Here is a 16,929-nt window from a genome sequence, read left to right on the forward strand (position 1 = left end):
GCACCTGATTCACATGATTAGATCATTATAAGGGAGCTCCATGGACTGAACTGAGCGTGACAGATTTGAGAGACATAGGCTACAAAATGTGGGTCACAAGTTGAGAACTGCTCATTTAAGGGACTCATGCAACTATCAAAAGCAGCCACGGTAGACACACATATTGTGAAACAAGGATGTGTGCATTTTTGATCAAGATCTTTTTTATAATTTTGGTTATTTTGAAAGTGTATATGCAACTTTTTTTAAGCTTTAAGCACAGCTTTATTTAAAGAGATGATAATTAGTAAAGAAAATATCATATACACATTATCAAACACTGTTTTTTTTTTCCATCTTTTCTTTTAGTTCATAACTGTATCAATGGAAGACAAATCAATGGAATGGAATTGTTTTCCTTGATGTGTTTGATAGAAGAGCATAGGTAAGAGAAGCATAAAATCAGAACAGCACCTGTTATGGAAGGAATAGTTCACCCAAAAATGAAAATTCACAGAAAATGTACTCCCCATAAGGCCATGCATCTGTTTCTTCATTGGAACATAAATGTTGCATTACATCACTTGCTCACCAGTGAATCCTCTGCAGTGAATGGGTGCCATCAGAATGAGAGTTCTGGAAGGCCTGAGGGTAAATGCATTTCAAGCAAGTTTTTATTTTTGGGTGAACTATTGCTCTGTTTAATCTCATTTTAACTTGTCTGCATTCACACTGCACACATAATTCAGTATGACTTATGAAATATTTGTTAAAAGCATTTACAAAGTTCATTTTGAACTCATTTTTGAACTGATATTATATTATATAGTAAATAATGCCGAAAAGCAAATAATGAAAGCAAATCATTTGAAATTTTCAGTAATTGCTTCACCATTTGAACAAGAATGTGTTTGTATTTCCACATTCAAGTATGCCAATGTTCAATCTATTAAAAAAATATGTAAAATATTTCAATATATCACTTTTCGTTCTATGCAACATTTATGTATGCATGTTGCGTTTTTCAGCAAAATGGTAGCTTGAGAATTGTCTGAATGTGTGAAGTTACTTAAGCAGTTTATCGCCAACCATATAACATGAACCATAGTATTATTTGTGTAACCATATTAAACCTTCCAGAGGATGAATGAATCTGGAGAGCTAGACTTAATTACAGATTTCTTATACATATTTGTTCTTTTTGTCCTGATATAATGTGGTCTCTGAGTATCCACAAGATGGATTTTTTTTTTAATGCGAGTTATACATAGGCACCAAATGCGTTGTTGCCTTTGTGTCTCCAGGCAACAAGCAATTATGGAAGAACATATGAAGGAGAAATCTCAATTAAGAGAAGTCAACCTCTGTATCCCAGCCTTCTACTGTGGTGCACTGATTTATTCACACCCACAGTGCATAAATAAGGTAATTAATATAAAATGTAGAATGAATGAATTGTGAATAAAAGCCTAATAGTGTTAATTATAGCTAAGACCAAATGCTAGTCAGACAAATCAGTGCCTATAATGGTTTAAAACACGTCAGAACTAATAGAATTAGTTTATTTCTGTTGAAAATTTTGTTTATTTTACATTACTGATTTCATGAAAAGGAAATTAGATAAGGTGTTCAATATTATTGATGCAACAATTACATTTGATGCAACAGAGACTCAATGTAGATTTTAATATAGGAAGCACTTTTTTGATAATGACAATTTCTGTGCAGTCTTTTTGAATCAAGCTATATTTACAGTATATAGCTATATAATATAATAAGCTATTTATCTTTATCTGTAAAAGGTAGTAATAGTCGTAAAATGCAAGGTTTTATTTTTATTGAATTTTGTTGTTATTGTGAACCCTGAACAGTCAAGTGGAAATCACAGGTTCTGTTATACAATCTACAATTCTACAAAGTACAGAAAAAGGGCTATTACTCGATTTCACCTATAGAGGGCACTAGATACGCAGCAATTCTCCATCAATGCACCAAAAGTCGTTTTCTTTGCGTATTAATAATGAACTTGATAAGAGGACAGACTGCGAGGCTTCTCTTGTCAAAACAGATAGTTTCTTTTCATGCCAGAATACTTGCATAGTTAAACACAAAGTATTTAATCCGTTCTAGCATCTTCCATTCCAGAACTTTTTGACAATTCTGAAGTAATTGCCTGAGTTCAATTTTAGTCGGATCGAGACAGATGAAAGGTGTAGAAGTTGTGTAAGCGATTTCTTTGATCTGCACATTTCCGAATCATCGCGTAAACATCCTCCGGCTAAAGAGAAGCATGTCGAGTTGGTAAGAGAGAAGAGTGTTTAGAAGAGATTATGAGGTATCCTATATCTTGTTTCATATATAATTATTTATCATATATAAAATAATCATTACTAATACTGACATCATTGATAATTTTATAATATTTTAAGAATATGTAAATAAATATTAATGTATTTATTCTTTTTACAGATATGTAGATACTGCTAAATATATTTGTTTCAGTCAAAATCTGCATTTTTTTTTATATAGCCTATGTGATGCCTTGTTTAGCTATACATGTTTATATACTAGTTTTAATCTTTGAAGACGTTATTAGACTATTTTTCAGATTTAATTTACGTTTTGAAAGTGAAAAAGGCACCCGTGCACTTTCGGAGCCTGTTGAATTCATCAGAAGTTATTTTCTACTTGCATAGCCCCTCCCTTCTTGGGACTGATTTATATACATAGCCCCTCCTCCTATGAGTGGTTTGTTTGCATAACTCCTCCCCAGATGAGTGGGTTTGCAGTGGATGATGCAGTAGTTGGTGAAGGCGCTCTGAGCTCTTGAATTACGCACGCAAAGTTGGGAGCTGAGGCACGCGTTGGAGACATATTTTTTTGTTGGTAACTTACCGAAGCACTTAAAGAATTGTAACTGCGCGCGCTTGTAGATTAGTGTTTGCGCGTGAAATTAGGTGGCAACACATTCCTCTACTGCTCCGAGGACAGGGCGCGCCACAGGAACGCGCTTTTGGCTTTCTTTAAAATATCAGGCATAAGCCTAACATTATGAGGTGCTGCCATGGCAGGCAATGGTAAGACAGCTGCGAGGACGCTGGAGGATTTAACGCTCGATTCCGGTTATGGTGGAGCGGCGGATTCCTTCAGGTCGTCCAGCGTGTCGCTCTGTTGCTCGGACACGCATCTGTCGTATGCGCATGGGGGCAACCGCTGGCATCTGACTGAATCCATGCACAGCAGACACAACAGTTTGGACACGGTCAACACCGTCCTGGCGGAAGACACGGAGATCCTGGAGTGCTCGGGCCAGTGCGCCAAATTGCCCGAGCTGGAGGAGGACGTGCCGTGGAGTCTTGGAGAGGTGGAAGGCGCGCTGCGCAAAGACGAGGATCTGTGCATGGGGAACGCGTCGCGGGAGATCCTAGCCAAACTCTCCGCGCTGGTCAGCCGCGCGCTGGTGAGGATCGCCCGGGAGGCGCAGCGCCTGAGTCTGCGTTATGCCAGATGCACAAAGCACGAGATCCAGAGCGCCATCAAGATGGTCCTGTCGTGGACCATCTCCGTGAACTGCATCACTGCGGCGCTCAGCGCATTGTCGCTTTACAACATGAACACGGGTGATAAGTTCAGTCGGGGCAAGTCAACCAGGTGTGGACTCGTCTTCTCCGTAGGGAAGTTCTTCAGGTGGATGGTGGATAGCCGGGTGGCCCTGCGCATCCACGAGCACGCTGCGATCTACCTGAGCGCCTGTATGGAGAGCCTGTTCCGAGAGGTGTTCAGTCGGGTGCTGAGGAGTGCGCTGGTAGAGAAGGAGAACGGAGTGCCAAAGTTTTCCGTGGAGTCCCTGGAACAGGCCATAAATAACGATTCGGAGCTGTGGGGTCTTTTGCAGCCGTATCAGCATCTCATTTGTGGCAAGAACGCAAGCGGTAAATGTTTACTTATTTGCGCACTTTTTAGGCTTACACAGTATAATTAGACCAGTACTGAGAAATATTAATTAACTACGTGTACTAAAGGGTTGTTCAGGGTTAATTATGCATACTTTACTGTTTTTATACATGTACACTTGACGTTAAAAAGTTTTTAGTCCCACTTTTTGTCATTGATTCCTGCTGGTTTTATGATGCAATTACGTTGAAACGCAGCTGAACTCAGTCACAAACCTATTTTGAGGTCAGTCAACCAATCTGCTTACTTTCCTCCTACCTGCCTTCATTTTTGATTACACAATTGAAAGTGTGTTTCATAATAGTTGCCAGCACACACTCTCAAAATACAGGTTCTTTACCAGCATCTGTAGTTCCACGAAAAACATCCATGGAAATTTGCCATTGCACAAAAGGTTCTTTATAGTGGAATACAATTATAAATTAAATACTAAGAAAAAAAAAGGTTCTTAAGAACGGTTCAGCGAAAGATTCTTTGTGCAACCCAGAGTTGTTCTTCTATGGCATCACTGTGACAACCTCTTTTGGAATCTTTATTTTTAAGTGTATAATCTGATCCTTGCACCTCCTTGGTTGTGTATGATCCCAGCTTCATAAATGATGTCTGCTTCTTTGCAGCACTGTTGATTTATTTATTTCTCTGGGAGATAAATAACTTCTGTGGGAGGACATGAGTGAGTCCCAGCAGGATGTTTGTTTTCCAACTTCTTATTCATTTAGACACTGTAACAGGTGCAAACACAACAGGAAGGGCATCACAGTGTGTCACAGTACCCTTTCCCTCCACCTGTTGAAACAACCTTGATTTTGGTCTCTGTCATGTGGGGCTTATTTTGATGGCATAATCAAGGAGCCGTATTGGTAACATTTCTGAATGTGATTTACAACCACACAGTGAGCGTCATGTTATTCCAAACATGTATAACTTTATTTTATCAGCAGAACGTAAACGGAAGACATTTTTGGAGAATTTAACAGTTGCTTTTTTTCATGCAGTTACTGTGAATGGAAATTGAAGGTTTTAGGAAGCGGTCAGTATATGAGTTTAAAAGTGAGAGTAAAGACTTTTACATTTTTTACAAAAATATTCAATTTTAAATAAACTCTGTTTATTTAAACTTTCTATGCATCAGAGAGTCTTAAATGTATCACAGTTTCTAAAAAATATTAAGTCCAACTGTTTTCAACATTGATGATGATCAAAGTTTTTTGAGCACCATATCAGCATATTAGAATGATCACGTGATTATCAAGTTATTATGCATAAAATTCAGATTATATTTCACAATATTAAAATTTTTATGTGCTCTCTTGGTTTCCATTTATTGTAATTGAAGACTGTAAAGGCTGCTCCTTTCCATATAAAGTTCACTTTTTGTATGCCTTGTAAGATAGTAATATGGTTTTATAACAACATGAGGATGAGAAAATGATGACAGAATTCAACATTTTGAAGTCATTTGTTCCTTTAATGGATTTTGAATTTGTCCTTGATGGAGGGCCAACATTATATTGCAGAAATTATTTATATTTATAAAAAAAATTGCACCTGCCACCTTTTTCAATGCTGAAATTTTGTCAGATTTTCCTTTTTTTTTTTTTTTTTTAAATTGTCACAATGGCCTTAGAAGGGTCAGTTTTGGAGTAAATCGGTTGCTCTAAGGAGCTTTTAGAATACAGCTAAGATTGCACCACTGTTAATCAGCTCCTATTTACTGACCTTATACCTAAACGAAAAGTAAGACAGCCCTTTTTTTATGAGCAAGTCAGTGTGTAATGCATTGCTGATTTGTTGATTGATTGATATATGTGGGCTTCTCCTCCATGATTATTTAGTTTTCTCTCTTTATCCTCATTCTTTTCATGCCCAGCTCCCCGTTTGTCTTGAATACATGAATGGCTGTCCAACAGTGTATAGTTACTTGAATAGTGGTTATGGTCTATTTTCCCTGGCCCACCCAGCAGGGTTGATTATCGACAGACATAACTGACAGACCATTTACAGGAATGATGCGCTCTCACTGCAGGACAGGAGGAGAACAAAGGGACAAAATTAAAGCAAAAGATGTGGAAGGACAAATTGAAAAGATGACATTGTCGGAATTGGGTGGAGAGAGGTGATAAAGGTGAATAAAATTAAACTGAAAGAGCAATGACATGAGATGAGAAAGTAAGAAGAAAATTAGCATGAAGACTCCAATATTAGGATAAAAGAACAAGAAGGACTGTCTTATGTAGAAGGTGAAAATCCAAAAGGGCCACAAAAAGAGCAGACTGTCAGTCCCAGATAAGCCAAGAAAATGTCAATTTATTTTTTGATATGAAGGTGTTTTGTTGCCTCCTGCAAAATATTACATCTCTTCAATATTGTTCGGTGCACTCGCTGTCCCTCGACATCTTTTATTAATGTATAGCTAATGTCGCTTCTCGATTTTGGTGCTGACAGCAGTCACAGTTACTTGTCAAGCATGTATAGGGCTACACGTCAGTCAGGAAATCTTTCCCCTAAGATGCCTGGAAAGTGAGAGGAAGTTTCACCCCATGAATGTGCTTGTGAAATGTTGCTTTGGGGTGTTTTGAACTCCATAGCAATGCAACAGATGGTCAGCTGACTTAAATCAAGCTATGATGTATCATGTTGGATCTATGGCAGATTTAGGACAGACAGAGCAATACAATAAAAGTCAACTTTGAAGTATGTTTTGGTGAAGAACAGCTGGAGGCCCAACTTTACTGCAGTGTTGCCTCTTCCTTGATGCATTTCCAAAATCTTTTAACAACAGTTCTGCAAGATTTTTGAAATAAGTGTCTTTATATGATCAAGAATAAGGTTGAAAAATGAATATTGAAAAAATGAATAAATCATCGTATGCTAATTTGGTGCTCAAGAAACATCTTTTTATCATGCTGAAAACAGCTGTGCTGATTAATATTTTTGGTGGAAACCATGGTATGTTTGTTTCTCTGGAGTTACAGGATTTAATGATCATATCTTTTCTGACTGGATTGTAAACTGATGCTTGAGATTCAGATCTCAAACAGTCTTAGACATGTTATTCAAACCGGTTTTGTGATTCAGATCAACGGATTAATCATAAAGAATGATTCTGAAGTCTGACTTTCAAATAAACTGCACAAGATATATTTATGGTGCTTTTGTAGCGCCCTATGTAATCTAGTCCCAAATTTTACAATTTCAAATTAACAAATTATATGTATTTATACATTTAGCAGAAGCTTTTATATATATATATATATATATATATATATATATATATATATATATATATATATATATATATATGTGTATCTCTCTCTCTCTCTCTCTCTATCGCTCTCTCTCTCTCTATATATATATATATATATATATATATATATATATATATATATATATATATATATAAAGAAAATTATAATACTTTCCCAAATTCTGCATTTTCCTGGTTTCTGTTAATTACATTTTAATAGTCAAAAGACATCTAACCTACAAAAAAAGTCAAATAGGTTTGAAACAGCATGATAATAAAGTTACAAATAAAAAGTTAAAAATGAAAGAAAAAGAAATTATAACAATTTAGGATTTGTGTGAATTATACCTTTTTAGTTGCTGTGAAACAATCCTACAGTCAAATAAGAGCTGAATCCTGAAGTCATCTTCTCATGTAACACCAAAGCTTCTGTTAGTTACAAAACTGTTTTTATATCCAATTTTGACAGTCCCTGATTTGCAGATATCAGGCCCTGCCATGTAGATCTTCTAGCTACATATTGGTTTACATTTTAATCGGCTGCAGATTACTTTTTTGTTAGAGTTCCGTTAGTAAAAGCTGGCATCTGCTATGTGATGTGATGTATTGGTGGGGCCTGCTTAGTCAGTGTGCATGGTGTGCTGCCCCCTGACCTCTCTGAAGGATTAGACTGTAGGAATGCTGCTCCAGCAGGTGGCTGATGATGAGTATATTCTGAGCCCACGCTGAGCTCAGGCCAATGGTGGAACACACTGTCAGCCGTGATTCTCTACAACACTCCTCTTCATGAGGGTTGCTGCACGGATAGCTCGCAGCCAGATTTCTCCCACTCCACACCAGCCTGTGGGGAGCATTTATCTCATAAATCATTGATACCCCTTGATTTATGATGCACCGTTTCTGGTGGATAAACTGGTAATTGTTTTCATGTTATGTCTGGGTAGCCAATATGTGACTGATTTGAATATTCCACAGTTAAAATTAAATGAAAAAGAAAACATTGGAGTCAAATGTTTTAAATACTCTTAGTATAATAAAACACAGAATGGATGTTCATTAGAGAACCTGCAACCAGCTACTTGCTCCCAGAGGCACTGCAGATCACGTTTGCACGCTACAGTTCTTGTTTTCTGCAGTCACGTTTCAGTCTCTGTATGCCAGTGGAGCTTGTAGCCGATTGCAGATTCTCCATGTTGACATGTAAGATTATTTTGCTAAATCCAATCTATCTGAAGTTTGCCACTGCATGCTGTAGGAACACTGATTTCAAAAGGACGCTTTCATGGTAGACTGAGTTCTTACGTCCTTGACTGCCTTTTGACATTAAAGTACCGTAATCCTTTCAGATGTGTTGATGCATTCTACATCATAATTGCATAATTACATGGCTGTTCAGAAGTTGTATGTGTTCTCTCCATGAGCAACGAAAGCCTTGAGCAGTCGCAGTGTTTGTTTGTTTGTTTCTTTTCTATTCTTTCTATAGACATAAGGAGTTTTTGTAGTGGAATGTCCTGAGGATTCTCTGCAGGGCTGACATGTTTTGAGATGAGAAGAGGAAGTTAATTGTGTTTATATTGATCAATTCTGGGCAATTTTGTTTAAAGACCCATATAATTCAGTTTACTTCCTGATGTGTATATACATTTCTTATTGAATCATGTATTGCATTGGAATTGAAAATATTTCTCTTAATGTTTATGGATATAATAACCTTTAAGTGTGGGCCGATAAAAGATACAGTAAATTAATCCAAAGTAAACATTTTCCTGATTTAATATTTAAATGATTTGCTTCAGGTTAATATTTTGTAACAATATAAAGCCAGATATTTATCACTTATTTTTTTAGATATTCAATGATAGGGCAGACATACAAATTGAACAATAGAGAATAAATAATAACGCTTACATAAGAAAAACAGAAAATTAAATAATGCAGTAATATAATACTAAATATAATACAGAAGTAGAGATCTAGAGAAAAACCAATATAAAACACCTCATTGTTCTAATGTATGTGTGTGTGTGCGCGTCCTCAAATCTAATAGACACTGGCTTCACAGCACAAGACTCTTATTTTGATTTTACTGTCTTTAATATCAGCACTCAATAATGTTAAGGAATTTTGGATGGAACAAGATATTACGTGACACAGTTGAAATGAGACGCAGTTGTTGCGTTTGCCTTTTACAAAATAATTTATTTCCATTGAAACAGTGGTTTAATGTTTCAGATAATCTTTAAAACATGCCCAGAAGTTCCGCAGGCCCCATGCACCATTTATTTTACATCCCTCTAAGCTCTGCATTATTCAGATGACTGTTACAGTTTTGCCTTCATTTCCAGTCTCTGATTCGGCGAAGTGAATTCCATTAACACAGACTTTGACAGAGGTGCCATTAGTAAGACATCGCTCTGTGGGAAGTAAACGAATGACTTTGTTGTCATAAGCTGCATATTAAGACATCAGGCATCTCTGTGGCCTTGTCTGAAACATCCTCGAGCTGGGGTAATTTCAGGCTCTGTGACCCCAAAGGCCGTGTGTACAACGGCGCACGGTGAAAGGTTTTTTCTTTTTGAACTCTTTTGGTTTCACATCTGTCTAAAATATAAATCTTGTGACGTTAATCTTAAATGTATGGCTAGGATGTTTGGTTTTGATTCTTTATCTCTGTTAGATTCCATCTCATCCATGTGTTCTAATGAGTGTTTCCTGCATTCCTCTTATGAATCTTCCCATCCGTATTTTTCTATGTCACTATTGCCGTTGTAATTCAGCAAACATGTCCCCACTTCCCTTTTGATGCAATGCACTGGCGTTTTCTGCCTCCTTAAAGGGATAGTGATAGAATAAAAATATTTATTCCATGACTAAAAACGCCAACCTTCAGCTCATACAGTATAAGACTCTTCATAGAACACACTACACTGGGGAAAGGCTGGCTAAAATGGGATTCACATCAGGAATTTGCTTACACTGCTCACAAAACTGTCCGGACACATATATCCATGCCACATGGCACTGCCCACCCATTAAACACTTTTGGAAAGACGTCACTGAATCCCTGTCCCACCTCCTGGGCTGCCGCATCCCATTATCCCCCTTACTCTGTTTACTAGGTGATCTATCAACTCTCAATCAGGAAATAACAAACACAAGGATGCTCCTTGTAGCCTTAGCCATCGCCAAGAAAACTATCTTCTTGAACTGGAAAACCCGAAGCACTATTCACATAACACACTGGAAAAATTTGCTCATAGACTACATCTCCCTAGAATATTTTACACCTCATTACAACTGTATATCGGAACCTCAACACTCCAGATCAGACCTCATCCAACTATTACAAATCTGACACACTCATCCCGATTAATTATGTATTAATTTATTATTATACATTTATACAAGGTTTTAGTAATATTGTGAGTATTTTCATTATTATAGTTATTGACATTATGGTTATTAATATTTTAATATCATAGAAACATTTAACAGTGATGGAATGATGGCGATGTGATGATAATTTGCTTGATATAAGGGTGGTAATGGTATAATGTATATATTAAATGATTGAAATAAATAAATGAATAAATAAATGGATAAAGGAAATGATGATGATGATAATAATGATATATTTATATTGATATATAAAATATAAAAATATAACCAAATCAAGTCAACATCTAACACATACCACACATGATCTGAATGCACCAAATGCTGATTTTAATGCACTTCACCTTCTTTTTAATGCACCACCTTAGTTTAGGCATACATACAAATAGTAACTGTAAAAGAAAGAAAAAAGGAAGGAAGGAAGGGAGGAGAAAAAAAAAAAAAAAAAAAAAAAAAAAGCACACTGACACAAAAAATAAAATAGGAGAGGTGGGGTATGTGGTGGGTGCATGTCACACGTGTGAGTATTGTTGTTGTTGTTGTTGTTATTATTATTATTATTATTATTATCATTATTATCATTATTACCACAATAATAATTATTGATATCACTGTCGCCATATGATAAGTGTTATCATAATCGCCATCCTTAGCATTACTATTATTATATATATATATATATATATATATATATATATATAATTTTTTTTTTTTTTTTTTTTTTTTTTTATTACTATTGTTGTTATTATTATTATTACCATTGTTGTTATTATTATATTAATATTGATATAACTATTGCAATTGTACTTTCAATACAAAATATTATCAATATTATCATATACTGTAAATATAATTATCATTGTTATGATACATGCTATTACTATTTAAATACTATTTAATACTTCTAAATATTACTATTATCATTTGTCGTTGCTGTTTTTTTGTTTTGTTTTTGTGTTCTGTTGTTGTGTTATGTTTACCTAATGTATAATAAAAAAAAAAAAAAAAAAAAAAAAAAAAAGGGATAGTTTACCCGAAATTGAAAATAATCTCTTAATTTACTTGCTTCATGTCATTGCAAAGCTGTGTGGCTTTCATTCTTTTGTGGAACACACACAAACAAACAAACAACGTAGACTTCCATTGAATGGACCAAAATTCTTCTTTTGTGTTCCACAAAAGAAAGGAAATCATACAAGTTTAAAACAACATGAGGGTGGGTAGTTTGTAACTGATTGTTTTTTTTGTTTTGTTTTTTTGGTGAACTGCTTTTAAAAATACTACAAAGTGTTTGTTGCTGTTAACTGTGCATATAGTTAACAATGTTTAAATAGTCAAGTTTGATTAAATGTGATATGAGCTGGACAAACCAAAAGATAGAATTGTGTAATGCTTCAATTCAATTAGTTTGGCTTGATTCTTTTGTTCAAATGAGTTGGATTTAGGGAGTCAGGTCAACGTAATGAATTGTGGGTCATGTTCGGATGGTCATGATTTTTCCAGGGGTTTGAAAGCAGGATGCTACTGATTAGTAGAGAGCTTTTGCACTGATTTTTCTATTTATTTTTTGAGTGGAAAGGCAGGAAACTGGCAGTATTTTTAACTACAAAAACACATTGCTCTTATAGGTTGCGGCTTTGTTTTTACATTTAAAAAAACAAAAACAGACAAGAAGATATTCAGAAATTTATAATATTTAGTTATATTTGGAGTATAATGTTTTGTAATAACTGGTTTCAGAATATTTCTTATAATTTAGATGATGAGTCATTCTCATAAGTTCCTCTAATGTAATTGTGAATCACAGCATTACAGTCTGGAGCTGTTTGACATGATGGCCATCTGGAATGACGAGGAAAAATGATATCAAAAGTGCACTGGATTTCTCAGTTGTGTTCGTTGTCCTGCAGTGAAATGCTTTTAGGAAAAGTTTATTAAAGTATATGAGTTGGGGCTGTCAGTCGTTAAAAGTAAAATTGAATTGCATGATAATGTGACCAGTCATACTTAATAATAACATGTCAGTCAATCATTCAAAGACAATATGTCACCGTGGCAGATTAGAAAATGAGTTTCTTACTTTCTTTATGTTCTATTAAGTGATATTGTTTCAAATCATGAAACAGGTTTGTGTTGCTTGACTTTGCGTATCTTCAGCAAAGTGTGCTGTGCAGGCTGCAATATTAATAATGTAACCTTTTTTTGTCTTATGGAAATGAACAAAAATACAGTAAAAATTTTACAGCCTCATTTTTATATGATGAAATGTAATTATTACTGTTTGAGTGTTATTAAAATTAAAATTGATCTTCCATAGTAGCGTACAGTGCTAATCATTTGAACCGTGTTGGTCCGTGTCACACGGTTCAAATTAGTAGCACTGTTTCGTTCCGCTTTTGGTACATAAACATTGTCGAACATTTAATAATATAATTGTTATCGGCCCTAATAGGATTACCAAAAGTGACTTTAGAGTAGGCTATGCCATGTGTGTTATTTCTGCCTACAGTCCACATTCTGTTGAATTCAATTTGTCCAAAGTCACATCCAGAAATCTTTTGCAGTCATTTAATCATGTCAAGTCATGTGTGGTGGTCAATATTGTGATTCAGGTGTCTCTTGCTCTGGTGGCATCGGTGTCTGTGTTGTATACAGTGTCTGCCCTTTTGTCATGCTCATAAAGTTGTAATTAACAGTTTTCAAAAGGCCTCCCATTGTGAGTCCTAGTAATTACTGTTTTGCTGGCAGTCCCTGGAGAGAAGGGGAGAGTCCACAGAAACTGGCAAAATAATACAGCGTCTTTCATTCGACAGAAGCCGGAAGAAAACAAACAATTAGGCTGACTTGGCAAGATGAGAGTGGGAGGCAGAGGGGTTTGTGGGTGCATTTACAGCAAAACCAACTGTATGTTCATCTCCTTCAGGGCTGAAGGATCACATGGTTGAGAAGAACTGATGGGGACAAAGGGATTTAGAGTTGTGATTTGGAAATTACCCGAGTTGGACTCAAGTTTGGGTTTAAAACCACAACATGTTAGAGCATGTACACCACCCATCACCCAACAAGAGTAAATGTGTTACCAGTGCATGTATGGATTTACTATATTGTAATTAAATATGCATTTTAGTCTTAATTGCTAATATTTTAATTGTTTGTAGTAAATAAGAGTATTTGCATAAAGTTAGAAATGCCTAATACATTTGAAGTAAGTATACTTTATATATTATATAATGATTGTCCAATAGTAGTTACAAATAAATAATAAAATAAATATATATTTTTATTTTATTTTTAGTTATTTAATTTTATGTATTTTATCTTAATTGCCCAAATGTATTTTTTATAGTAAATAAATTGATTTGTATATTGGAGAAATATTGATCGATTTATATATAGATTTCATTTCAGCATATATTGTATAATGAATGCACAAATGTAGTTAAAGATTAATTAATTAAATATGCTGTTTTATGTTTTTTTTTTTTTTTTTTACTTATAAAGTGTTTTTATGTAATATTTGTTTTTTTAATTTAATTGTTTTTGTTTATATAGTAAATAAATAGAATATATGCATCAATTCAGTAATACATATTATATATCGATATATAATTTCACTTTTTATTATATAATGAATACATAAAATTAGTTTAAAAAGTTATATATTTAGTTTTTAGTTATTTGCTAATTTAATTTTATGTGTTTACTGTATAATGTAATATTTTCATTTTAATTGCACATATTTGTATAGTAAATAACTAGAATATGCGCAAATTCAGGAATACATATTGTATATTGTTTATTTTTATTGTTGTTTGCTTTTATACTAAAGCAAATACATGCACTGTATACATAAATTTGGTAATACATAACATATTGGAAATTTCAGTTCATTACGTATTATATGAATTCACAAAAGTAGTTAAATAGATATATATGTTTGTTTGTTTTTACTCTTGTGCATTTATCTGGTTGCACCTACTTAAGGCTCTAGGGAGCCAACACCCTTATGCCTTGAGGGTTGACAGGTCTGTACTTGTGGGTAACTGATGTGGTGTGGTGGGAATGGGAACCGAAATAAACCACTACAGCTTATCTTTAGGTTTCTCATCTATCGTTTCATCTCATACAGTAATCAGCTGGCACATGTATGCGTATGCTATCAGCGTGTTCCCCTCTCTCCATCACATGCAGATGTATACACACACTGTTATACTGCACTGTCACACACACTTATCGGTAACACTCACACACCCACATGCAGGCTGCTAGCAGTTACTGCTGCTCGCCACACCCTCTGACTGCCATAGCAACAGAAACCAGTCTTACAGCTTTGCTCTTCCTTCTAATGCATCCTCACTTTTACTCTCTATTGCAAAACATCTTTCTCTATCCGTTTCCTCACCCGCACCAGAAACTCCCCTTGTTTTCCATCAATCTGTCTTCGTGTCCCCTCGGGCTGCCTGATACGACGGCCCACTGAGAGTTAATTTCCTTCTGCCACAGAAACATAAATGCGAGATCAGTAGGGGCTTGTAGTCTGTGGCTTTTCACAGCCTGGCATTGATGGGCCGGAGATTTGAGAGTCTTAACCTCTGGTGTCATCACCTAATACCAACTCCCACAATGCAGTTTACCATCCCGCCCGCCTCTGAGTGAGACTTGTGAGAATTGTCCTGAGACCACTTGGAAGAGAGATTCATATTTTTGTAGTCTTTCATTTCACTTTCAAGATGATTTAATATCTCACCTCGTGCACACTGTTATTACTTTGTTATAGCAGTTGTATATCATTGCTCTTTTGTTGATTTTGATTTGCTTCCATTGTGTTCATTTGTAAGTCGCTTTGGATAAAAGCATCTGCTGATTGACTAAATGTAAACATATTTCTTTATTTTGCCCAAAAGCCAAGGTATCAGGAAGACCGGGGCTAGTTGTCCAAATTTGTAGTTCAGTGAATATTTTGTAGGCGAAGTATACAGAGCGAAACTTGGCTAAAAATAAAAACCAAAACGAAAAACAAAACCTATTGAACATCTTTCTTTGTTGAAAAGGAAAAATTTGCAGTTGGATTTTGTGCATGTTTCACAAAAGGTTAATGTAATTTGTCACAATGGGATTCTGACATTTAAATGGCTGTTATGGTAGGGGTTTCAGCAAAACGTAGACCATTATAAAAGAAAAACATGGTTTTGACATGAAATATACGGTAAATACTGAATTGATAACATTTTAAAATGCGTGGAAATTAAAAGAAGAAAAAAAAAAGAGACTGTCTTGAAAATAATAATAATTATTATTATTATTATTATTAACACTGATGATGATTATTATTATTGGAATTTTTGATCAATTTTGAAATTTAATTCAGATTTCAGAATTCTAATTTCAGAGATAAGCTATATAAAAAAAATATTACTAGAGAAAATACATTTGTGCAATTGGAGGTTAATGTAATTAAATAAAACGAATACCATTAAAAACATTACTTTTTTAACTTACTTGCAATAAAACAAATATGAACTGAAAAAACGAACCATAAAATATGAAATGCATTTTATTCAAGCTTTTTTGTTAAGTTTAACTACATTAACTGAATAAACTAAAAATAATAATTTTAAATAAATAAAACCCTTTAGATATGTGATTTAAGCAAAAAGTAATAAAAAAAAATCTAATTTTAACAGAAGTTATTATTAATGTTACTATAGTAAATTTGACTTTTCACTCAAAGCCTTATAGTTCCTGAGAAATGGCCCCAATTTCCCCTACGAGACATTAAATATATTACCCTCAAACTGATGTTTCTTAAAGCTGCATAATACAGCCCCTCAAACACTCTGATTTCTACTCTTGAAAAATTCCTGAGCAGGATGATCAGTTGAACAATGTGAGGTGTGAAAAAAAAAAAGTGAATCAGCAAAGCTGAGCTTCATCAAAAGCAGCACAAAAGTATTGTGTGAAGAATGAGCAGCTCGGCATTCTCTCTTCCACACACTATTTGTTTTCTCGCTTGCTTTATATCCATTTTCCTGCCTCCCTGGTCCTTTTCCACTCTCTTTTTTTATACACCCACTCTCTCTGTTGCTAAGGGATATTCACCTTGCATTATCCACTCTGGAAATCATTAACCAAACCATCATTCTGTCTGCAGCATTGGCTTTATGTTCGTAAAAGCCATGATTCATAAATATATCAACATATCAAACATTCCAGCATTCACTGCCCATTTATCAACCCATCTTTGTCCCTGTGTATGCCACTGCAGTAAAAATTCACTGCTGAGTATTACGAGTAAAAGAGTGATGTGGGTGCAGATGAGAAATGAAAACCGCTCATTAAATGATAGTGGCATT

General features: G+C 34.9%; 1 protein-coding gene across 2 annotated transcripts in view; it reads left to right on the forward strand.

Annotated features, from left to right (window-relative positions):
- Window positions 1-2,860: 2,860 nt before the first annotated feature.
- Window positions 2,861-16,929, forward strand: part of LOC113079084 (ankyrin repeat and BTB/POZ domain-containing protein BTBD11-A-like) — a 105,983-nt gene continuing 91,914 nt past the window's right edge. For both annotated transcript variants that reach the window (XM_026251278.1, XM_026251279.1), the window contains exon 1: window positions 2,861-3,911. In XM_026251278.1, the coding sequence (XP_026107063.1) occupies window positions 3,044-3,911 (868 nt within the window). In that variant the 5' untranslated portion in view covers window positions 2,861-3,043. The remainder of the gene's footprint in view (window positions 3,912-16,929) is intronic.

Source organism: Carassius auratus, unplaced genomic scaffold (genome assembly GCF_003368295.1).
Source record: "Carassius auratus strain Wakin unplaced genomic scaffold, ASM336829v1 scaf_tig00027159, whole genome shotgun sequence".
Taxonomy (NCBI): Eukaryota; Metazoa; Chordata; class Actinopteri; order Cypriniformes; family Cyprinidae; genus Carassius; species Carassius auratus.